At 36.5% G+C, this 25710-nt stretch overlaps 1 protein-coding gene and 1 pseudogene across 7 annotated transcripts in view; one reads left to right on the top strand and one right to left on the bottom strand.

Annotated features, from left to right (window-relative positions):
* Positions 1–25710, top strand: part of TBC1D5 (TBC1 domain family member 5) — a 468533-nt gene that overhangs the window by 404668 nt on the left and 38155 nt on the right. For 6 of the 7 annotated variants that reach the window (XM_025043592.1, XM_015585816.2, XM_025043594.1 and 3 more), the window contains 2 exons: positions 229–294; positions 16591–16754. In XM_025043592.1, the coding sequence (XP_024899360.1) occupies positions 229–294; positions 16591–16754 (230 nt within the window). The remainder of the gene's footprint in view (positions 1–228; positions 295–16590; positions 16755–25710) is intronic. The other variant, XM_006907269.3, reaches the window with a different exon arrangement.
* LOC112476027 lies at positions 5077–5195 on the bottom strand (annotated as a pseudogene).

Genomic DNA, 25710 nt, shown 5'->3' with positions numbered 1-25710 from the left:
TTTTTCCATTAAAAGAAACTTACACAAAACCTTTTTAGGAAACACTTTTTAAAAAATATTTCCTTTTAAAAATATTTATATTAATTATCATGAGATTTGCACTGTATTTTGTTTTACTTTACTTTTAGTAATTAGAATGATAAATGTATTACAACATTAAGTATGAAAGAAAACTTGATCATTTTTTCCTTTTTATGAAATCTAATTATTTTTTCTTATGAAATGCAGGCGATGTAGTTACAGGAAGCGATGCTCAGGTTTCTGTTCCTGTCCAGACTCTAACTGACCTCCAAGGTACAGTTACCATGGCAACATAGTATATCTCTTTGCCTGCAGTATTATCATTGCCTACTCCAAAACATTTTTCTTTTTGCCCACCCTCCATTCATACTGTCTATCAGTTCACTACCATTGTTCAGCCACTGAGTGGCACTGTTGTTTAGAACAAAAGTCCCCTCTCATGTCATACCTTGGTGATGCCAAATCTGGCTGTGATGTGGGTTTTCTATTAAGTTTGTACCAGCTTCTTTCCTTGCAAAATATGGTCACTATATTTTGTGGTTATTTTAACATTACATTTTATTTGGTAGCTCACACCGAGGTGTTCTTTTTGTTGCATAGGTGCTCTGTGACAGTAACTGACAAATCAGTTCTGAGATTAGACGATTTATATGCTGTTTGTATGCATATAAATGTATGAATTAACCAGAGTGCTTGTTTTATTTTACCTAAAAGAATTACGGTTTGATTTCAAAGTAAATTTTTAAGTAAAGGCTTTGTATTATGAATCACATTAATAGAAAGTTCAGTGTGACAGATCTCCATGTGAGTAACTGGCAGTGGTATAAAATGAAAAGATAACATTTTAATATCATATTCAGGTGTTCAAAAATCTAGGGAGAAAAGTTCATTTAAGAAATACAAAATAATTGTAATCTGTATTCTGCATCTTCTGTGGAAGTTAAAAACAAATATGTAAAATTGTTTCATTAATTTTTTATTATGTAATCTTTTAGCTAATGCTAGAGGATTTCTGTATTAAGTGGAAGCCTAGACTAAGACCCTTTCAAATTCAGACTGAAAAGATAGCAGAATTCATTAAAATTCACATCATGTTTTCCTTAAGTTAAAATATCCACATAATATAGTCATGCTAGTAGTATTAAAATACTAATAATGATATGTCTTCATAATATCTGTGCTTTTTAATAAATTAACAGAAAAGAATATATTATTAGGAAATGAGTAGTCTGTTGGCTTAACATCTTAAAAAAACACGTGTACACTATTGCAGTAGAGGGATATGACCTTCTATATATAGGTCTGTGTTTCACAGGTGCAGCTTCTGGCTGTATTCTGATCATTGACCCAGCTGACCTTTAAGGGCCTTTTCAGCTCAGGGACTCCAGGAGGAGCTGCTGTTGACTCTTCTTAGTGTCTGTTAAGTGATATAATGGGATACAGTATCATGGAAATAGAAAAGGCAGATAATCTCCAAATGATTTCTCTTCAGACTTGTCAGTTATTACACTTAAGTAGATATCGATGAGATCATCTGATATGGTGAGAATTAATAGGACTTAAACTTGTTTCCTAAAATTAAAACCTGAGCTCTCCAGGCAACTCTTTACCAAGTATTTTGTTATCCCAAAGTAGTTTGCTAACTTATTAACTTAGTTTACTGCAGAGTAGATCTTTAGCTATGGAAAGAGAAAGCTGAAGTCAGCCTTGCTTATTCTGACTTCTGCTTCTATGCAATATTGCTCAGTTCATTCTTTCCTACAAACCAGAGCCACATGAACAGTCTTACTTTTTTAAATAGAATTTCAAAGAGGGAGATTTTATCATTTTGTTCAAATAACTTATTTTCTATTCTATAAGAAGAATCATCTCATTCATGTTTTTTTCAACAATCATCTATTGCGTGCCTATTATGTGCCAAGCTCTGTTTTCATTGGCCCCTTGCTTTCCTTACAACTTTAGCAGGTGGCTTGTGCATCAGCTTGTGCTTTAGGTGACCCAAGTAAGCCTATGTAGTGAGGAGCCAGTGCTTTCTTTGGTTACCCTGTTCAGAATTCCCCCTGCCTGTCACACTCTGACAGAGATTCTATCAGTCTGATAGAGAAGGCTCCGGGTGCTTTATGAGACACAAGGCCACAATAAACAGCTTTCAGTCTGTGATGATAACTACTAGGGCAGTGATGAGGAGACAGTGAGACAATACCTACCCTGATTTGGAGAAGTTACTTAGTGTTTTCCTTAACACACTTCCTACAGAGTGTCAAAAAGCAAGGGGAAGGAGAAGTAAACCAAAATAGTTTGTCGTGGCAACAAAAAACTTTCTAACAATCTATGCTTTAGTAGAATCAGTAATATTAGAAGTTGGAAAACCATCAAAAGTGCCAAACCCATTATATTCTCTTATATAATATTTCAAGATATATACTTAGATATACTTTTCATGTCAGGGTAATAAAACTATCGTGTACACTTTCTCAAAAATGTTTTTCAAAGTATTGAAGTAAAATTCAAGAAATGAAGTAAATATCAATACTCTCAATGATCCTTTGATTATATTTAGCCTTTTTTGCCCATGAGATTTTATATCTGTATATTTGCCTTTTAATGCACAGTAATTATATGGGTTTTAGTTTTTTTTGAAGAAAAACACTGAATATAAAGTGATATTCCATAATTTAGATCAAATAATTTTTGGAAAATTGTTGGAAAGTTCCATTTTATATCTCTCAGTGTAGGTTGCAATTATTTAAAATGTGCCACAGGAGAATTTGGGTTTTGTTTTTTTTTTTTAAGACTTATCTCAAAGGGTTTCTTCAAAATTATTTTTGAAAATTATACACCTACCCTAGAAACTGTTTTCCAGAGATATTTAGGAACTTATTCACACCAAAAAGCTTTAAAATATGATCACACACACAAACACACAGACATTATTTCCAAAGAAAATTTAGAATTTCCAACAAGTATGTAAGTATTACCATACAATGGACCATTAGGAAAGAAATTTAGATTTCTTAACTTATTGCCATAGGCATTTTTAAATTTTATATTTGTGTATATGTATTTCAGTTATGAATATAAATATATATATGTGTGTGTCTGTGCACATAGATGTCATTATATAACATCACGTTGTTTTTAAAAATAAAAAAAGGAGAAAAAGGTAAAATAATCTCCCTTCCCAGATAACCAGTTGACACACTTAAAACTAAAACACATATAATGTTAGACAATCTCAATTAAAGGTATTAAATAGATAAAAACCTCCCTTTTCTCCTTCCATTTTTTTCTGGCAGCCCATTTTCCTGAGAGTAAGTTTGTTAAGTTTCTTATAATTCCTTCTAGAAAAAAAAAAAATAGACTTTAAACTGAGAAGTAACCAGTGAGTAACCAGTTATTAATGTGATAACAGCTCACATGTCTGGAAGTGAGACTTCCCCTAGGACCTTCAAGAAGAAAGGATTAACAAAAATTTCCCAGTGCAGATGACAAACTGGTAGACAAAGAAAAGAGGTCTAATCAACTAGTGTGGGACATGGTAATGACCAGACAGAGACAGCTCCTACTCACAAAAGTGAGTGAAGAGACTGAAAAACCAAAATATTATCCTTGTGGATGACCCTATACTGGTCACCCTGGTTGTTATTGAGAAAGGATAGTCTTAAAGCAGAGCAAATAGTTCCATTGTGCTCTGTATGATTATTTTAAGAAGGCAGAGAAATACATTATATATAAAATTTTGGGAAGCATCAATTAGCTAGGAAATGCATTTTTGTGGAACACTTATTCCAAAAGACATTGAATAAATTAGTTGTTTGGAGACTAATAACAAGGTCAGAATTTGCCCTTTACTTTCAAGAAACCTCATTCCATTTTTCTTTAATTTTAGATCACAGTTACTATAGCCCACCTGGCACAGCCTTTACTAGGAGAGCAGGGTGGCACAGCTTTGCCCAGCATGGGCTCTGGAGTTGGGTTTGAATCCTGCCTCCACCACTGCCTTGCTGGATGACGTAGGGAGATAACTTACCCTTCTAACTGTAAAGAGAGAAAAAGAACAGCTGCTTCAAAGGTGGTTGTAAAAAGTTTCCAAAACACCCATCCCATAGTAAGGGCTTGAGGGTCCTATCTGCTCAGGTAGTAGTTTTCAAAATCAAATTATGAAGGAGCCAACTCAACACCTCTATCTTTTTTCTCAATAATTACTTCCAGTGTCCCAAAACCATATGCTTGCATGCAAGCACTAGATCCAACAGTGTTTCACCTCTGAGGTCAAGGTAGGGCAGGTCTATTCCATGGGCTTCTGGTACAACCTGCTTCCATTCGCTCTTTCGTGGCACCAAGATGTGTATTTTTAAGGAGCAGACATCAGCCCTCTTGCTGTCTATCGCTCAAGTCTGCGAAGTAACAAAAAGTTACCAGATAGGGGCCAGGTGCCTCTTGTTTTCTCCTGGGTCACTGTATAAAGTCAAAGTGATCTTCTTTCTGCGGCCCCGGTACTGGGCTTCCCACGCTTTTCCATTTCTGCTTTTCTGAGCTCTGCCTCCGCACCAACAGCCCTCAGATTTCGTAGCCGCTCGAACATTCGCTTTTGGGTGACCTGTGTCCAGCTCCCTCACCTGGTCTCAGGTTTGCATGGGTTCTGCCTGCCTACTTAGGAGCATATTCCACCCCTGTTCCTATTTCCCGTCGAGTTGAATGAGAGAAAAGTCATGTAAGTATTATTCATGGGGCAGAGTAGAAGCTTACTAATTTTTTCCCCTTCTTTCTTTCCTCTCCCTTAGCCATACTGTAGTCAGGGCTCCTCTGACGCCTATGAAGCTCATGCAGTCAGCTTGGGCTCTTGACAAATAACCTCCACTGATATGCAGCACGTAGGACACACAACTTTTAAAGTTTCAGAGAGTGAAAGAGAATAAAGAAATAAAGAAAAGACTTACTATACCTAGACACGGCCACATCTAGTCCAAATAGCACCTTTCTGCACTTTAGAAAAAGGTACTCCTTTTGTGTAGATGCAGCTCACACATATCTCTCTTTTTTTTTTTTTCCTTATGCCTACAGCACCTGGTATTCCTAGGTGGTCTCCTATCCAAGAACTAACCAGGCTCGACCTTGCTTAGCTTCTAAGATAAGACAGGATCGGGCACGTTCAGGGTGGTTTGGCCGTAGACTAGGGCACACATCTTAACAAGCAGAACAAGCCTAGATTTCAGCTGCTCCACTGGGCAGCCTTATGTCTGGCATATACGGTGGTCCTATGCCTAGAGCCAGTGAGATGACATTTGTGGGACATCCCTGAGAAGTGCAACAAAAGAGGACTAGCAAATCCATATAACCCAGAATACCGCCTATTAAACTACCTGCTCTAGATTTGGAGGTCACCACTATTTTAGTAATGGTCCGTGTCTCCCGAATGTTAAGCATATTCTGGGCACCACACTGAGCCCTTATGTACATTATCCACCTAGGATTCACAGCATGTGTGAAGTCGATGCCTCACTTGCAGGTGAGAACCAAAGCTTATGGAGAGTCAATGACTTACTTGTTCACAGCCCCCCAACTAGATATCAGCTGAGCACAGACTGAAGCCTAGGTGTATCTGACCCTGCAGGTATTGGTTTGAGGACTTCTGCCTTTAAACATCTCCCAAACCTACTACCACAGCCTTAGTTTAAACCCTTATAATTCCTTATGTGGGCCAGCACAGGAGATGCCCCATTTACCCAAGCTCCTGAAATCCTCATGCTACTTTCTTGTTTAAAATCTATAGTAATTTCCATCATCTACTGACAGGGTAGCCTGAGAACAAGGCACTCTTCTCCATCTAGCTGGCCCTATTAGCAGAGCCTCACCTACCCTCTCTCCTTCCTTCCCCCCAGGGCTGGACAACCAAGACAGAGGGAAAATAAGGTCCTGTTTCAGATACCAGCAACTTTTCATGCCCCCCCCCTCCAAAAAAAAAAAAACATTGAAATAATCACCAAATGAAAAAGAAGCATTCTGTTGGACTTAATCTTAATTTACACTGGTATTGGTGTTGTTTTCAATTACATATGGGTGGCATGAAGCTCCAAAGCAGTAAATCATGCTCCAGTTGAGTTAGGTGTTCTCAGTAGTCCAACTGCCTTGGTAAATACTGTGATCTCTGCCCAAAATGACCCTCCTTGAGCCAACATCACCACCACCCATCCACCCTACAATTTTTAAGACTTAGCTCCTGAGTCAAGATTAGATAAACTCTCCTTTGTGCTTCCAGAATACTGTCATTTATACTTTGTGTTTGCTTTTATCACCTGAGATTATAGGTTAGTGTATGTACAAGTCTGTTTTTCCCTTGTACAGTTATTTTTGGGAGCTTCCTAAGAGCTCCTGTTGTGTGTCCCCCCATCCTCAGTGCTGGATAGAGTTTCTGTAGGCATTTCATTAGGTCAATCTTGCTTGCTGCTGTTTAGTTAGGAATGAGATGTGCATGCCTGAGGCAGCTTAAGACTTGGTTTATATTTAGTGTATTTAAGAATGCTTTACAATATAAAATAATTTTTAATTAATTGCCTTGGGTCAGGATTTCTAAGAAATAAACTGTAAGACAGAGTTTTATGAGTGGGAAGTTTGGGGGCGAGTACCCTCAAGCTCAGCACTTAGGGAGGAAAGAAGCAGCGCTGAGCCGAGGGAGGCGTCGAACTGCCTTGCAGTTGCCATTGGAACCTGTGGGGGCTCAGATGGCCCTTCGGAGGCAGGGAGCCAGCCCTTATCCTCTGTCAGTCCAAACCAGTCACTGGATTGGAGCTAATCCGGGGAAAGGGCATGACCTTGGGCAAAGCAGCTCTTCAGCTGAGGGCAGCTTCCAGAGAGGAACTCATGGGAGCCACCTACAGCCAATACTCCGAGCAGCTGGAGAATAAGTGCCTGGGTCCTGAAGAGGAGACCTGGGCAGGGCACCACTGCAGTATATTTAACAGCGTACCTCTAAGAACAGGCTTTAGTTTTAGTGCAACAAAAGAAATGATTAATATAGAGCTTCAGATCCGCTACGCAGTTTACAGGCTACACACTTGTTGTGAATACCGACTTGTCAGCTCAGAAGTGTCCAGGTGAGACCCGGGTGATGGAATGTCTCAGCCATTTATGAAAAGGGCCAGGCAGTATGATAGCCCTTTCTTCTGTCTCAAGGCAAGGCTATTCCTGGTGCCGAAGCTTTTCTTACAGATCTCCAGGGGAAATATTCCATCATCCCCTCTGGGAACATGTCTGGTGACTCCATTTTCTTAAGGTCTAAACGTTTATGTTCCCAAAGGGCACAGAAATGTTAGTAAGCTAAATTCTGTAATTGAAAGGAAATATGTTTTGTACAGAGTTTTTACGTGAGATATTGGCCAAGAACTTGTTGATCCTACTACTAATTTGGAATTTGATAATTCAGAGATAAGTTCTGATAAAAGCTGACCTTAATGTTATCTCTGAAAAGGCAGTTTGCTAAGCAGAATAATAGCTGCAAGAGAAATTTGCAGATTTGTTCCTCATGGGAACAAACTACTTTCAAATTTGTTCGAGATTGTATACTTATTCTCACACAGTTAATAATTGATAAGCTAATTAGGCATTAAAGTGGGCATTCTAAAAATTAGATGCATCATTACCTTATTTTGTTACGATAGTTACTTAAATGCATGTTGTGGCAGGGAAAAATTTGGAAATTTAGACTATTCATTGGCTTATACCTGTGCTGTCCAATATGGTATCCCTTAGCCACATGTGGCTATCGAGTACTTGAAATATATACTGTGAGTATAAGATATGCACTGGATTTTGAAGACCTTTTATGAAAAAATGAATGTAAAGTACCTCAATAATGTTGATTTTTATTACATGTTAGAATGCTAATAGTTGTGATATATTGGGTTAAATAAAGTAATTATAATTAATTTCACATTACTTTTTAAATACAGATACTAGAAAATTATAAATTATATATGTGGCTCACATTATATTTCCACTGAGCAGCGCTAATATATATATATATATAGTCCTCTTCAGATATTCCAAACTGAACATCAGCAGACCTTTATTGTAGACCTACTACAGCCCACCCATAATGCTAGCTTTTCTGAAAAAGTAAACCTAATAATGACCACAGCCTCTGCTTTAGTGAAATCTGGTCTTTGGGATACAAGCAGGAGCACCTGTAATTGAATACAAGAGACCCAACCATCAGCTTTCTGTTTGTAGAAAAAGCCATCTCAAAAAATATGTGTGTGTGTGTGTGTGTGTGTGTGTCCTAAATATATATATAAATAAAAATCGGGTGCATGGGCCTATTCCCTAAATCTGGTTGGTTGGTTGATTGGTTTTCTTCTTTGCCATTTTGAATTAATAGCTCTTTGGAGTCACTCCTTGTAATACAGAAATGAAATAATATATGTAGGCATAGTCTTTAAGTTTGGACAAGTCTTATAATATTGCTAGCCATATATATAACCATATGTCCTTGGGCAAGTTCACTAAACTCCATAAGCCTCAGTTTTTTTATACATAACTAACTACCTCACAGAGTCATTAGGATTAAATAAGATAATATGTGTAAAGGTTCATATATGTCCATGGACTAATATTTTGCAAATATCACATTGTTGTAGTGTATTTTAACTTTCTGATTTCTTCTTTGGGTAGACAGACTAGGGAAGTATATATGTGAAAAAAAATGAATAGTACTCAGCTATAGTACAGATAAAATCTAGAATCAAAGAAAAGGTTTCCTGATCTTATTATAATTTCAACGTGGAAACAGTTGATTTATAAAAACTGGGATAGCTTTTTAAGATTTTTTTCTTCAATAATATTATAATTTCTTTTAAATGGAAATTTTCCCAACAGGTTTGACAGAACTTTACCTATATATTGCAACTATTAGAAAGGGTCTCCCCACCTCATTTCAGAAGTATTCAAGACAACTAAAATTTTACAAGATTTGGTATATATAACTGCACACAACTATTTTTTTCATTTTGGAAGAACTGGAAAACTGTTATAATAGTCCACAAAATTCTAACTTTTTCCAGGAGTATAAAAAAATGTAAATATTTTGACCTGGCATTTTAGATTAACTCAGAATTTGAACTGTAATATCAAATATTGAATCTAAAGATCATAAATAGATTATAATAATCAAAGGAGTAATAAAAACAATTTCCCATTTTCTTAACAGTTCTGTAGGTCAGAAGTCTGATATAGATCTAACCAAGCTAAAACCAAGGTGTCAGGAGGCTCTAGGGAAGAATCATTTGTGCTATTGGCAGAATTCAATTCTTTGCGACTATAGGACCATGGTATTTCTTTATTTCTTTGCTGGCTGTCAGCTAATGACCATTCCCAGCTTCTAGAGGATGCCATATGGGCTCAAGGCCCTCTTCTCCATCTTCAAAGCCAGCAATGTTAGGTCAAGTCCCTCTCATGCTTCAACTGTGTTCTTTTTCTTCTTTAGTCATATCTCTGACTCATTCTTCTGCCTTCCTACTCCTATTTAAAGACATATGTGTTTGTATGAGCCCACCTAGGATATTCTTCTTGTCTCAGGGTTCTTAACCTTAATCATACCTGCAAAGTCTCATGTGCCATGTAAGGTAACATACTCACATGCTCTGGAAATTAAGGGCATAGGCATTATTCTGCCTGCCTCATATATGGCTTTTGGGGAGAAGATATGAATTCTCAAAATTGACCCAAGCAGAAGTAGAAAACATTAATAGTGGCATGCACATAGGAAAAAATCCAATAAGCCGTCATAGTAATGCCTTAAAAAGTAATGCATTTTGAAGGGACAGATAAATTCAAAGGATGAAAATTTTTTCACTTCATTTTGTGAAAGAGCCATGTTCTTGCAAAGAAAAATGCTTTGGCTTCCTAAATTTATCTTTTCTGTGGACTTTGAAAAGCACTTTGAAACTCAAAGCTGAGCAGACATTCCTTTTGTTTTAGTTCTGTCTTCCACCACCCCAGGGAAATTAAAACTGCTCAAGGAGTACAGTTCCAAGGAGCAATGAAAAACTATTCATAAAAGAGAAAAGGAAAACCTAAGTTTATCATAAATACTTAATTTTTTTCCCACTGCATCATCTTGGGGGTAAGAAATGCCTTCCTAAGCAAGACCATAAAAACAAAAACCATAAAGGAAAATATAGACATGTACACACACACAGGGCTGAGTTCCAGAATTTAGGAGGAACTCCCTAAGTCAGTTTTAAAAATAAAATGAGCAAGACAATTCACCTAGGACTTTAAGATGACCTATATAAATAGGTTGAAAGATAATCAGCCTCGCTAGTTATCAGGAAACTTCATACTAACACAGTGAAGTTCTCCATCCATCAAATTAACCAAATAAAAAATAGATGAATATATAAAGATGTAATATATCATGTTGTATTTACACTCATGCATGAATACATACACATGTATGTATGTTAAAATACTAGGAGAAAGCAATTTGGAATCCTTTATGTAAATTTAAAATGCACTTACATTTAGACATAGCAGTTTCATTTATATAAATTTACCTAACAGAACTAACTAACTGTTTGTACCTAAAGATGTACCTCTTTAGAGTTTTAATTATCATTTTGTTTATAAAGAAAAAAATTTGGAAAAATTCTAAATGTCTTTTTAGGAATGCTACAATTTTTTTTTCTTCATAGCCATTAAAAAGAGTAAGGCAGATTTTTATATATGAGAAAGACAAATTTCCAAGACCAACTTCAGTCCAAAAAGCAAGTCACAGAGGGAAGCATTTTTGGAATGACAGAGTAAGGACCTCTGACAATCTATTTCTCCATAAAAGCAACAAGATCAGTGACATTCAAAATCGACTTTTTCAGAACTCTGGAAATTAATCAAAGGATTAGAAAGAACTATTTGAGAAGAATGTCTTCAATTAACAATGGCTGGATCTCAGTGAGAAAAGCATACCCTATCACTCCCCAGCTCTGCCGTAGCCTTTAATAACCAGCAGCCTTACAACCACTGAAGGAAAAAGAGTGGATCTGGAGCACCCTACAATTCCCATCCCCAGTAAATTGTAGCTGTTTGACTGTCCAGCAGCTCTCCAGAAAAACTGCATTCATTGGGCTTGTCTTTATTTGACCTTGTTCAGAACTCACTAAGGGAGAAACCCTATCCGCAGGGCATCCATCAAAAATATTAGTGGCAATTATTTAACATCACAGCTGCCCAAGGCAGAAATGGAGCAAACACGAGGCTAACCAAATACTTAACAGGAAAATCAGAGGTTAGCAAAAAACTTAAAAGGAAAATCTGAGGAATCAGATGTCCATAGGAATCTTCAAAAAGCTCCAGTATATTCTTGGAATTATAGAAGGCCACACACATGCAGGATCATGCACATGGCCAGGAAAGATTTGGGAAGGGTGTAATCTCTCAACTCTGGATGAACTCGAGGCTCTGTCTGCATAGGCAGGAATGAAGGCTAAAGCAGTATTGTAAACTGCCTGCTGGAACATTGAAGGCATGCTCCAACACACACACAGAGCCCCCAGCAAAGACTTAAAGACTTATTCATTCAAGGCATTTAAAGAAAAGAAATCTCTCTTAACTGACCACTAGGTTAACCAAGCAGAGACTTCAGTGGCCAGAGACCACAAAGAATACAGACTTAACTAAAATTAGTTTAGGGGAGTCACTAAAAAAAGCAACAAATGAGAAAAATAAATCCAGGGGATAAAATAGGATCTAATTTCCAGAGCTGCCACATTATTTTATTAAAATGTCCAGTTAAAAAAAAAAAATGTTTGAGACATACAAAGTAACAGGAAAATGTAAAGTTGGCTCAAATACAGGGGAAAAAAGCAGTCAATACAAACTGCCTCTGTGGAAGCTGAGACACTTGGACCTACAAGAGACTTTAAATCAGGTATTATAAATATCTTTTAAAAGCTAAAGGAAATTGTCTAAAGAACTAAAGGAATGTATGAGACAAGTGTCTCATAAAATAGTATTAATAAAGGGTAGGGATTTTTTGAAGAACCAAAGAGGTATTCTGGAGTTGAAAATTACAATAACTGAAATTTAAAATTCACTACAGAGGTTCAGTAACAGATTCAAGCTGACAGAAGATCAGAACTTGGAGATATATCAGTTGATATTATCCAGTCTGAAAAAAACAAAGACAAAAGAATGAAGAAAAATGAACAGAGTCTCGAAGACTTACAGAATACCAGCAAGCATAACAACATGCAGATAATGGGAGTCAAGAAAGAGAGAGAACAGAGAGAAAGGGCCTAAAGGAATATTCGAAGAAATGCTAGCTAAAATATTCCACAGTCCCATGAAAAATATTATATATCCAAGAAGCTCAATCAACTCCAAGCAGGATAAACTCAAAGATATCTTCACTGAGACACAGCATAGTCAAACTGTTAAAAGCCAACAATGAAGAGAGAATCTTGAAAGCGGCAAGAGAAAAACAACTCATGGTATCCAAGAGAACCTCGATAGCATGAACAACTGACTTCTCATCAAAACCATGGAGGCCAGAAAGCAGTAGGATGACATATTTAAAGTGAATTTTTTAAAAAAGACTATCAGTGAATAATTCTATATCTAGTAAAATTATCCTTCAAAAAGAAAGGAAAAATTAAGACAGTCACAAACAAAAAGCAGAATTCACTGCTAGCAAATCTGCCCTACAAGACATAGTAAAGGGAGTCCTTCAGGCTGAAATGAAAGGACACTAGAAATTAATTCAAATACACACAAAGAAAAAGAGCACTGATAAAGATAACTATGTAAGTAACTATAAAAGACAACATAAATATATTTTGCTTATATCTTATATTAGTAAGATGGCAGTGCTATCCAAATTGATCAACATATTCATCGCAATGTCTATCAGAATCCCATATGTCTTTTGGGAGAAACTGACATACTGATCCTAAAATTCATATAGAAATGCAAAGCACCCCTAATAGCCAAAACAATGTTGAAAGATAACAAAGTTCGAGAATTCATACTCCTTAATTTCAAAACTTACTGCATAGTTATAGAATCACGACTGTGATGTTGGCATAAAGATAGGCATGTATAAATGGAACAGAGTTGAAAGCATAGAAATAAACCCTTCTATTTATGGTAAATTAATTTTAAACAAGGGTGCCAAGACCATTCAATGTGAGAAGAATAGTCTTTTCTACAAATAGTACTGGGAAAACTGGATATCCACAAAAGAATGAAGTTGAACTACTTCATGCTATAAAAAAATTAGAATAGACTATAGACTTAAGTACAAAAGTTAAAACTATACCACTCTTAAAAGTAAACATAGGAGTAAATCTTTATAACCTTGGGTTAGGCAATGGTTTCTTAGATATACTGACAACACAAGCAACTAAAGGAAAAGTAGATAATTGGGACTTTATCAAAATTAAAAACTTCGGCTTCATAGGACATCACTATGAAAGTGAAAAGGCAATGCAGAGAATGGGAGAGGTTTTTTTATAAATCATATATTTGAAAAAAAGGCTTGTACCCAGAATATATGAAAAATTCTTACAGCTCAACAATAAAAAGACAAATAACCCAATATTAAAAATAGGTAAAAGATTTGAATAGACATGTCTCCGAAGAAAATATACAAATGTCTAATAAGCACATGAAAAGGTGCTCCACATCATTAGTCATTTGCTTTGGGAAACTGCAATAAAAATCACGAGATACCACCTAACACTCACTAGGATGGCTAAAGTAAACAGCCAATAAGTTGACAAGGATGTCAAGAAACTGGAACCCTCATACAATGCTGATAGAAATATAAAATGATGTAGCCACTTTCAAAATCAGTTTGGCAGTTTCTCAAAATGTTACGCACAGACTTACCATATTGACCCAGCAATGCCACCCCTAGATATTAACCCAAGAGAAATGAAAACATACATCCACATAAAAATTTATACACAAATGTTCATAGCAACATCATTCATAATAACCAAGAAATGGATACAAGCTGAATGTTCACCAACTGATGAGTAGATAAAATGTATATACAGTAGAATATTATATGGCTATAAAAGGAATGAAGTTCTGACACCTGCTTTAGCATGAATATACCTTAAAAACATGGCGCCATCTGAAAAGCCAGTCATAGTAGATCACATATTGTATCATTCTATTTATATGACATGTCCAGAAAAGGCCAGTTCATAGAGACGAAAAGTGGGTTTATGGTCATGAGGAAGGGAGCATTGGGAGTAACTGCTAATGGGCACAAGGTTTCTTTTGGGGGTGACAAAAATGTTCTAAAATTAGATGGTAGTGGTTGAGAATCTCTATGAATATACTAAAAACCACTGAATTATACACTTTTAAAGGGTGAATTTTATGGTATGTGAATTATATCAAGCTGTTTTACAAAGGCAGTTGTCACATTTAATTTATTTACAGTGAGACTATATTTACTTATTGGTAATATAATTTTTAAAACAGAAAATAAATTAATAGGTAGTTCCTGAGGTCTTTTTCAGCTCCAACATACCAGGACCATATACCGTGGAGATCTTCTAGGCCTTGGGACCTGTTCTCCCCTCACAATCCCTGACCTCAGGGGCACTCCCACTGTCCTTCAGGGGTCAGCAACAATGTCCTCAATTGCAAGTTGAGAAGGAGTTAGAAGTACAAAAGGTTCATTGAGGAATAACAACTGTGAAAGGAAAAGAGGAAGAAATAGAGCTTGGAAGGGGGATGCCGTCAGACTGCGATGCAGACCTCGCAGAAGGCTCTATAAACAAGAAACTCCGCGGCCAAGATTTCTTATTAGCAGAGTCCTGTGTTGGGTGGAAATGGGCAGGCCCTTTCCTGCCCGTCACTAGCTGGGAGTTAAATGTGAAAACTGACTTTATCAAAAATAACTTTCTTGAGATAAAATTCATATACTATAAAATTTATCTTTTAAAGTATGTAATTCAATGGTTTTTAGTATATTCTCAGAGAAATGTTCATTTGTCACCACTATCTAACTTTAGAACATTTGGGGTTAAGCTCGACTCCTCTTTTTATCTCATACCCCTAATATATATTCATGAGGAAATCTGGTCAGTTTTGTCTAGAACCTGACCACTTTTCATTGCCAAGGTATGATCAGTCTGCTTACTTGGAGTTTTCCAGTGGCAAAAATTGATTTCCCTGTTTTTGTTTTTTGCTATCTCCCACTCCCTAATTCTATTCTCAACATAGCATCCAGAGTGATCCTTTAAAAGTAAGTCAAATCGCGTCACTTCTCTGCTCATATCCTCTAGTGGCTCTCAATGGCTTCGCTTCTCAGAGTAAATGTAATCAAAATCATCTACAAACTCCTACCTGACTGACCCCTGCTCTCAGACCTCATCTCCTTCTCCGCCCACTCCCCGCTCCCGGCTCAGTCCTAGTTTTAGTCACTCTGGCCGCCTTGCTGTTCTTCAGAAACACAAAGGTCCTGCTTGAGGCCTTTGTACTGCTGTTCCTTCCTATTATGTGTAAAGCTGTTATTTCCCCTTCTTTAAGGTTTTGCTCAAATGTCATGCACCTCAATTCTTAGTGACACCTTCCTCTGACAAGTCCCCCTTTACTAACTTTTCTCCACAGTACTTACTACCATCTAATATCATGTGGATTTTACCAATGTGCTTGTCTGTACCCTTCACTAGGAAGTAAGCTCCTTGAAGGGTGGGGATTTTGACAATGGTTTTAGTTTCCATCTGTCTCCCTGCACCCATGGTGCCTGGCACTTACATTAGGGCCTTTGGTTCCTAGTGGTCGAATGAAGAAATGCATGCACACCATGTTATTTTACCAGGTCCTCAAGTCCCCCTAACATTTAGGGGAGTGACTCAATTGTGAAAGTGAGAGCTGCATGGGTCTGGCTGCAGCTAATCCTCTGAACCCCTTCTACACCAAGCTGCCCTCTCAAAAAACCTACTAGCGTCCTTGTTCCTGTCTAAGGAAATTTTATGGCTCCAGAACCTCTCAGTGAAAAAAGCACTTCTGGAGGTCCAGACACAAACACTCTTAATACAGGTACCAGTTTAGAAAGAGGCCCTGTGAACCAGCACCTTGTCCCCATTTCCAGGTGCTTCTGCCATAGGCTGGGGTAGCCATGTATCCGTTCTGCAATTAATGAAAAGGAGAGAGACTCTTGAAAAACTGGTGAAGGATTTTGATTTTTTAATATTAGTAATATAATGTGCAGTACAATAATTTCCAATTTTTATTATTAAGGATGATCTTATTACTGAGGGTCCAGTCTTTTACCTGTGATTTCTAAAAATTGGATTTTTTAGTTTTTTCATGCGTACAACACTTCAACTATTGTAGTATAAATTACATGTAGAAAATTATGGCAGTGCTTCATTGTTTTACAGAATTGGCAGGTATTCTGATTCATAAAAAATGCATGCATTTTAATACTCCACAGTGTCATCATATTGACAGTGTGAACAAAGAAGTATATTTGATCATTTATTAAAAGCAGTAGTTTCAGTAGCTTAGTGAGTCTGGCGTTTCATTGTTGCTACTTAATTTTTCTTACAGGACAAAATTCTAAAAACATCAGTTCATCTCCAAGCATTGAGAGTTTGCCTGGAGGAAGAGAATTCACTGGTTCCCCACCTTCGTCTGCTACTAAAAAGGATTCCTTTTTTAGCAATATCTCCCGTTCCCGCTCACACAGCAAAACTATGGGCAGAAAAGAATCTGTAAGTATTTAAAGATGGTTTTCTTTTAATCTTTCATTTTCTTCTAAAGTCATTCATTCCCTAAAGCTTTTTATAAAACTCTTAAAATTTTTACAGACCAAATTTACAGACTAAAATGAATTATTCATCAAAAATAATTTTATTAAAATTTTAAGGAATATGTTAAGGCTATGGTCTGTATTACACTGGGAGAGGAAAAAAGCATCAATTTAAAATAATTTGAATCCAAATCTCAGTCTTTTCCTCTACAAATGCCCTTTTGTCAAAGCCTGTGATTTTTTCTAAAATATAGCAAATAGCATTATACCAAATAATAGATTAAGATACAAACAAGCTGAAAAATACCAAACTATTTTTTTCAGTTTTAAGTATTTCTTAAAAATTAAAAATAATTTTTTTACCACTGTTTTAAAAAGTTATACAAATTACATTTAAATTATGATATATTTGGTAGTTGCTCTCTAAGATCCTTTGTGACATCATTCAAAAGAGCATATCTAAAGCATATCAAAACTTTAAAAACCTGGTTGTGTGCGAAATTTTTTTAAGCCAACTTCACAAATAATAAAATGTTTAGCCACATTTTATAGCTAGTTTAACGCCTAATACTCCACTACGAAGAATTCATCTGCCCACTGGAAGAGGATGCAGATTTAAGATGTTACAGAAAGTGATCTAGCTGTTGCTGAAATAGTCTTAAATTAGAAAAAAATATATATGTAAAACCTTTGAAGGATAATTATTTATGGTCCATAGAGTAGGTAACAGCATGATGTCTGTCTTTGTGACTGTGCATATCCCAGGGCAAGACACTCAGCTTCCTGGTGTTTCAACCACCTCGTGCAAATTAAACAATACACTTTGCTCTCTGAAGATAGGAGTTCACTATATACTCTCTCGGGGTCTCTTTCAATGTGTAGGGACTGTGATTCTTTAATTTGTAGAAGAGCAGAATAGAACTTTAATTTAAAGATGGCAGCTTTAATGCCAGCAGTTAGCTTTGTTCCCTCCTAAACTCCACTCCAGGAACAGTTAGAGTAGTTAAAGATAAACCCTTAAGGAATAAGAAAACAGGAGAAAAGACAACAGCAACAAACTTTTGTTACTTGGAAAGCAGATGTTAAGTGCTAACTAATTTAGCAGCCTAAGAAAGCTGAACACCAAGTCAGCAGTAGGTAGAAACCAAGAAGCAACTTGATTAGATTATAAAGTCCTCTGGAAGCTCAGGAACTGGCAGAGGGGTGAAGGTGGAACTGAAGACATGAGGTTTCGTCAGAAGTCTCTTCACAAAGCAATTAGATTCCTTTCTCCACTCTGGCAGAGGACCAAAGGTTTAATTCTCTGGAAAGTACAAAACAGAATGTCTCTGAGAGTTATGAGAGAGATAAGGCACATACAACTATGGACTACCTGACCGGAAAAGGGATGATGAATATATTTTACTACTGAATTTGAGATCCCTAGGCCTTACCCAAGTTACTTCCCAGAATAGCAGTGTATATATCCCTCCTGGCTGCAAGAGTTTTCTCTAAGCAAAAACCACACACACACCACCACCACCACCCCACCCCACCCCCAACCTTAGGGGTTCTCCAGGGAAACAGCCAGTTTTACGATGAACCCAACCATCACAGCCCCATCTAAGCACAGAGCCTTCACTTAACCCCTAGTTCACACTATTTTATGTGAGTAAGAGAGCCAACGATCCACCAGGATGATCGGGAAATTTTTGACAAAAATAAATTTTTTAAAAGTATCATTTATGTCCTGATACTTCCATGTGAGCATCTGAGACACAGTAATTAAGCAATAATAACTCAGATTGAGCTTTGGCCATACTATATACTTGTGGTCAGAAAATAGCGAATAATGATATTAGCATGAAATACCTCATTTTGAAAATATCATTCTTTCGAAATTTATTTTCTTAATAGCTATTTAGGTGAAAACTATTTTGACATCAAAATAGTAAAATGCTATTTTAAAAAAAGGGAAGAGCAACTAGAAGGAAGCAAGTCTATGCAAGAGAATGATTCAGAAAAAATAAACATTCAGAAAAAAACAAAAGCTATTAGAAATTTTTGGTACAGCCGCTATGGAAAACAGTATGGAGGCTTCTCAAAAAGTTAAAAACGGATATACCTTTTGACCCAGCAATTGCAATTCTGGGTATTTATCCAAAGAAAACCAAAAAAATAATTCATAAAAATCTATGCACGCCAATTTTCATGGCAGCACGCTTTACAATAGCCAAGATATGGAAGCAACCTAGATGCCCATCAACAGACAATTGGATAAAGGAATTATGGTTCATATATACAATGGAATATTAGAATATCAGCCATTAGAAAAAATGAAATCCTACCATTTGCAACGACATGGATGGACTTAGAGTTTATTATGCTGAGTGAAATAAGTCAGACAGAGAAAGATAAATACCATATGATTTCACTTATATACGGTATCTAGGGAACAAAAAGAACAAACTAATCAAAAACAGACTCACAAATATAGTGGACAATTTGGTGACGGACAGAGAGAAGGGGGATTGGGAGAGTGGGAGAATGGGGTGAAGGATTAATGAAGTACGAATTAGTAGGTGATAGTTTGGCATGGGGATGGGGAGCACAGCAGAGGGAATGCAGTTAGCATTAATATGATGGCTAAGTGGAGGGCCAGGGAGGGAGGGAGCAATTGGGGGAATCATTATGTGAACAATATAGATGTCTAACCAATGTACTGTATACTTGAAACTAATTTAAATAAATAAATTTATTTTAAAAAATATGGTATCTAAAATGTAAAACTCAATAGAAGAGTTTGGAAGATAAAGTTGAGGCTATCTCCCCAGAAAATAAAATACAGACAGAAATGGAAGGTAAGAAAGAAAAATATAAGAAAATTAGAGAACCAACCCAGAAAGTATAAACTCTAAAAAACAGGAGTTACAGAAAGAGAACAAGGAAAATGAAAGGAAGGAAATGGTCATAAATATAATTCAATAAAGTTTTCTACTAACGAAAGACCTAAGTTTTCAGACAGAAAAAGTCTGTAGAATGTCCTACCCAAGCAAATACAAACACACACCCAGATACATCACTGGAAAAGTTCAGAACTCTGAGAACCAAGAGATATCCTACAAACTTGTGGAATTGGGGGAAAAGAGAGGTTTTCAATGAAGGATCAATAATTAGCATAGCTGCAAATTTCCAATAGCAACACCAGAAACAGGACAATGGAGGAATGCCTTTAGAGTTCTGAGAGAAAATTACTTCCAACCTAAATTCAACACCTAACCAAACTAATTAAGTGTGAGGATAGAATAAAGCCACTTTTAGACATTCAAGATTCAAAAAAATTATTTGCATGTACCCATACTCAGAATCCACTGGATGATCTGCTCTACAAAAATAATAAAGACATACACTAAGGATGAGGAATATATGAAAACAAGTAAATGATCCAGAGCAAGACAAAATTATTCTCCAGAATGATAATGTAGGGAGACCCCCAAGACTATATATAACACAGCTATTTAGCACATCCAGAGAAGCAGCCAACCCAGATTGGAGCAAGTTAGAAGGTTCCAGAAAGTTATCTCCAAAAAGATGGAATTATAAAAATGACTAATATATTTGAATGAATTAAGAAATTTATTCAACTAGAGGTTAGTCTGTGTTTAAGTTAGTGATAACTTAAGAAAAACACAGGACAGTAAAACACAGGACACTTGGTAACCCCAAAGAAAAACAAAGAAGTTACAGGAAAAGAAAGGTTGTGATAAACTTTATAAGTGATCCATGACTATAATTTACATGGACATGATAATGTATCTAAAATATAAATATAAGCCTGTTGACTGTTAATCTCACCAAAATTGTGATAAAATTCATTTGAGAAGATGGGGTGTGAGAACTGGGTGTTTGCAGGTGGAGGGGAGGGAGCAAGGGCTGGTGTTCATTAGAGCTAAATCCTCATCTTCCATGAATTAGTGTATAATGCTCTAGAAAAATCAAGAAGTAGCAATATAAGCTAGAGATATAGATATGAAAAAAATGGGTAAAAGAGTTGAAAGTGATTACTTGTGGAGAACAGGAAGTAGAGGGTGGGGCTGTGTGAACTGTTTTTCATAACAAGCCTTGTAGACCCTTTTGACTTCAAAGTGTTACATATATAACTTAGATTAAAAATAATAACTGAAGATTACAACAAAAATAGAATGTATTGACATAATAAATTAGAAGAGGAGATGCCTGCCTGTACAAAGAACATGTCTATGAAGAACCAGAATAAGGAATAACAAATGAGAAAGGCATATGGAGAGATGTTTCATTTGCATTCTACCACATTTTGTTGGCATATGGATTAGTCTACAACACCAATTAATTACTTTTCTTTATGGTGTTACTTAAAACTGAGAAGTTGAGCAAAAATAGAAATAAAGTCTAATCCTCTACATAGACCTGCTGTGAACCAAGACACAATGCCAAATTATTATTCAAAATTTAATATATTTCCTAACTTAAGGGAGGTACATAGGCAGAAATTGTCAAGAGAAAGCTCATGGTTTTCCAAGTAATAGGTTAGCTTATTGTTTTATGAAATAATGTGTTATAGTCAATGCTCTTTACCAAATAATTCCCGTTTTCCCCCATTCTAGGCACTTGATAAGATTGTACCTCCTTATTCCTGAGATTTGTCCGAGCCATGTGACTGGCTCTGTCCAGTGAGTTGTGAGTGGAAGTGATATGTCTGTATTGTTAACTGCATGATCCTCCATCTCTCTCTCTCTCTCCCTCCGGCACAATGAGCAGAGCCCATCTGCCAACGCATGATAAATGTGAAGTATGAATGAGAAATAAACCTTTTTTAATTTAAGGTGAGAGTGTTGCTTATCGCGGCATGACAGAGCACAGTTGGAAAATGTTCAGGCCCACATCTGGGAATCATTCTCCAATGGAAACCATATACCACCACCTCAGTGATCCCAGTGGCGCCAGAACCTATAACTGGCACCTGTCATTACTGGCACCTGTCATCTCTGGGCCCACTTTGCTTTCATTTCCAATCCAGTTTAGTGTGATACAGGGAGACGTTCCATGTCCTCAAAAAAGTTCGAGATAGTTTTTCATTAACATCATCATTAACCATCATTATCAATTTTTCACATAAGCAGGTGGCTAAAATTGAAGCAAAGACATCTCTTGCTTTGGGTCCCCAGTGCCTTAAACAATACAATTTATTTCAGATTTCAAGACTCAGTTGATCTTTTAAAGTGGCCCAGGGTCAAGAAGTTGTTGATGTCAGTTTACAAAAGGATAAAACAGCGGTTGAAAAGAGACATTAAAACAAAGATAACCTAGTAATAGTTATCAACTTAAGAGTAGCTGAATCTGCTTATAATATTTCTAATCTAGTCATTGAGAAATGATTTTCAAAATCAATTTAAGTGTGAAATATTTTCGACAAGTGTCATATATTAGGTCTCAGAACTTACTTTCTCTCAGTATTGCCTTTTTATGTATCGAAGCCTTTCTATAATCCACAGGCTATCTTTAGATGAAGTTGTATCACATTTATTCCTGTTATTGCCCCTGATTTGGCCATATGATAAAAGAGTGTACAACTGAACTAAGTCTTTAAAGAGGTAATTAATTAAGCTCGTGCCATATGTTTATAAAAGACATCATTATACTTTTCTGAAATGTCAATAAACTAGTAAGTTTTCAAAATTGACCGTACCTCATTATCAGTAGTAGTATTGTTTTGAGGATTGATATTTACAATTTTCCCTCTACTTTGTTTCCCTTTTGCCTTTAGGGCTCACCTAATTCAAACCCATGTTTTAATCAAGCTTTGATTTTTTAGTCTCAAAGAGAAAATTCAAAACTTTTATACTTTTTATTATCTATGCTTTTTTTGCATGATAATGTAAATGATATCTAATGCTTAGTTTTTTAGAAATCTATTTTAGTTGGTCATTTATCTGACGGTTAAATAATTTTTAACTTGCTTTAGCACTGTTAGTCATGTTTCTGATTATTGCCAAATCATTTTCCAAGAATATCTTTGCTAAGATTAAAGAACAGGGAAAATACTGAATATAGGAACAACTCTAAAATTGATTTGTCTATGCAAATAAGCATATCAGCCAATTAAGAGTTTGGTTTTTTTAATGTTCCCGATGAACTACAAGGCTACTATGCTTTGTAATAATTACATACCAATCTCTAAAGATCTAGATTTATCCAAAGCTCAGAATCCCCTCTAAACCACAGGAAATCAAAATTGTCTGATTTGGAAATCCCCATATAAAACAGGTTATATAATGAGGTAAAAACCACCTCCAGGCTCACAGCACCACTGGGGGTGCTCATCCTGCATACGCTCATCATATACCATGGTCATGCCAACAGAACTTATTTTTGTAATATTCATTGATCTCTCTATCATGACATAATAACTAAAAGTGTCAAATGAATAAAAACAAATTTGAAAGCAAAGTCATAATTACTTCTGGAAGTATGGACAACATGAACATTACCTTATCTACTTAAGGTCATGTTCTAGAAATTGGAATTTAAGACATATCTGTATAGGAAACATAAAGAGAGCAGTCCCAGTGAGGGTGCTTACAATGAAATTGGAGGAGGGGGAAACACATCAAAAGTTAAGTAATAATTAAACTAAATAAAAATATAACTCATCAACATGGGAGGCAGTATATGGTTAAATGTTATATAAGCAGTAAAGATAATACGTAATGTGGATTCAGAAGATGGACCACCATGGCTGTGTTGGTCTAGATAAGCTTCATGTGAGAGATCAGACTCGAACCACAGACACATTTCTTTCATTAAATGCAACTATTGGTTTCGCTGAACATCAAGCAACTTCCTAGGACAGATATTGAGTAGGCAGTCAACAATGCCTGTTATAGGTATTCTCTTCTCCCTCACATCCTCTGGCAGAATGTAAGATAGTTGAGATTATACCATGTTGCTTTTGGGAAAACATAAAAGAAATTATTATCTCAAATGAGGAAATTTGTTGCTTATTATTTCAAATTACAAGAGTCTTGAGATAGGCAGGTGTAGAGTTGGATAATTCATCTGTTCATTGACATCACCATCTTTCCATTCTGCCATCCTCGGTGAATTGGCTTTATCCTCAGCTCACTACAATCATTTTCTCAAGAGGGCTGCCACGGAGCCAGGTATATATCCTGTTTTTCCCTCTCCCACACAAACCCTTACACCCCCACACCCACGACATCTTCTAGAGCCCACTCCCAGACCAGCCTCTGGTAACAGGAAAAGGTTTAGGGAAATCCATGACAGTGTGGATTTTTAGGCAGCTTGAGTTAGATTGGTAGTTGGAAGAGAGAAATCTAGCAGTGGCATTCCCAGTGGGCCAGAATTTACCCAGTTGTCTGGTTTTCTCTGCAGTCAATGATGCATATTTCCTAAGAACACAAAGTATGTGCAAAGTATTGATAATAATGGATTTCTGTATGGGCTTCTGCATGGAATTGAAACCTGGCATCTAGAGTTTATCTAATTATAGGATTTTTTAAAATTCATAAATATATTTATAATCTTTTATTGTTTAATCAGTAGCATCAATGATAACTGCATTAAAATACAGTGCCATTTAACATACGAATAGATATAAAAATTTAGACATCAGCAATGTTTCTAACTTCTTTAAATCGCACGATAGGCTAAACTGAACTCAGGTATTTGAAAGATGACATTTAGTTAGTCACTCTATTATATGAACCTTGTTCACAATCTTTTGCCAGTGCATCAGCTCAAAGGTCAGGGAAGGTGGTCTGTGTATCTTTGTAGGAATGTTCCTTCCTCCTATCTCCATCTTTTTGCCTTACAAATTCACATAATTCCATTGTAAAGAAATGTGACCATCAAAGGGAGCATCATAAAGAGCTGTTTTTGACAGTTTGTACATTACATTTTAATTTAGCTTTTGTAAACAGATTTTATAACCAACTTTTTAACATCTTTATGCTTCAATAAATTTATTTTTAACCAGAAAATCAGGGGAGCCTATAAAAGCAGAAGCACAGTAAATGGAGTTCCAAACCCGGACTATAATGCCCTTTTTAGGACAATGAAAATGGCGCCCTTAGGGGCAAATGAGGCACTTATCCCCCTCATGCTGGGTCTTCTTTCTCCATCGTTTGTCTTCATCTCTATCATCTCATAAAATACAAAGATGCCAGACTGTACCCATGCCGAACACTGCCCAGGAGGCATAAGCAATGGTTTGAGAAGAGCTCAAGTGAAGCAATTAGAAATATTTAGAATCTCTGGCCAGAAATTCCTGTAGGTTTGAATCATACTAAATTAAATGTGTCATTGATAGCACTTGCCTCCTTCCAATGACCTTTCTTGAAACTTGACATTTATTTAGTCTTGCAATGCCACGTTGCCTCGGGGACAGTAATCTGTGCCTCATAGTGCACATGTGCAGGACAGGGAAGGAAATGAGGGCTGTGAGTTGCCCTGTGCAGATGGAGGTCAGTCAAGGCCAGAGGCCAAATTGTGGAGGCTGTTAGACTGTCTTCCTCTTTCCTCAACAGCCTCACCACCTCCCTTCTCCTACACAGCATCTTCCTGCTTTTAAATCTTCAGCCCCTGGCCTCCCATCATTTATTCTTTGAAACACTTCTGTTAACTTTTCCAGGAAGCTATATTTTCAATCCACTTGGTTCTGACTCTAGAAAGAATGGCTTTGCTCCCGTCATGGGAATTCTAGGTCTACTGAACAAAGAGGAAGATCTATATCATACAGGTGGCCTTCACCTTGCTCTGAAACCTTAAGGCTGAGAACTCCTTTTTGGTTATTTCTCAGGCTAAAGCTGCTGTGCCCAGAGGGTCAGTCAGAGGCTTGGGCATCTTTACCATGCCTTCTTTTCTTTCCCTGAACCCTGCTG

Source organism: Pteropus alecto, unplaced genomic scaffold (genome assembly GCF_000325575.1).
Source record: "Pteropus alecto unplaced genomic scaffold, ASM32557v1 scaffold92, whole genome shotgun sequence".
Lineage (NCBI taxonomy): Eukaryota > Metazoa > Chordata > Mammalia > Chiroptera > Pteropodidae > Pteropus > Pteropus alecto.
Note: the sequence above shows the minus strand (reverse complement) of the source record. Positions and strands in the feature narration are given on the sequence as shown.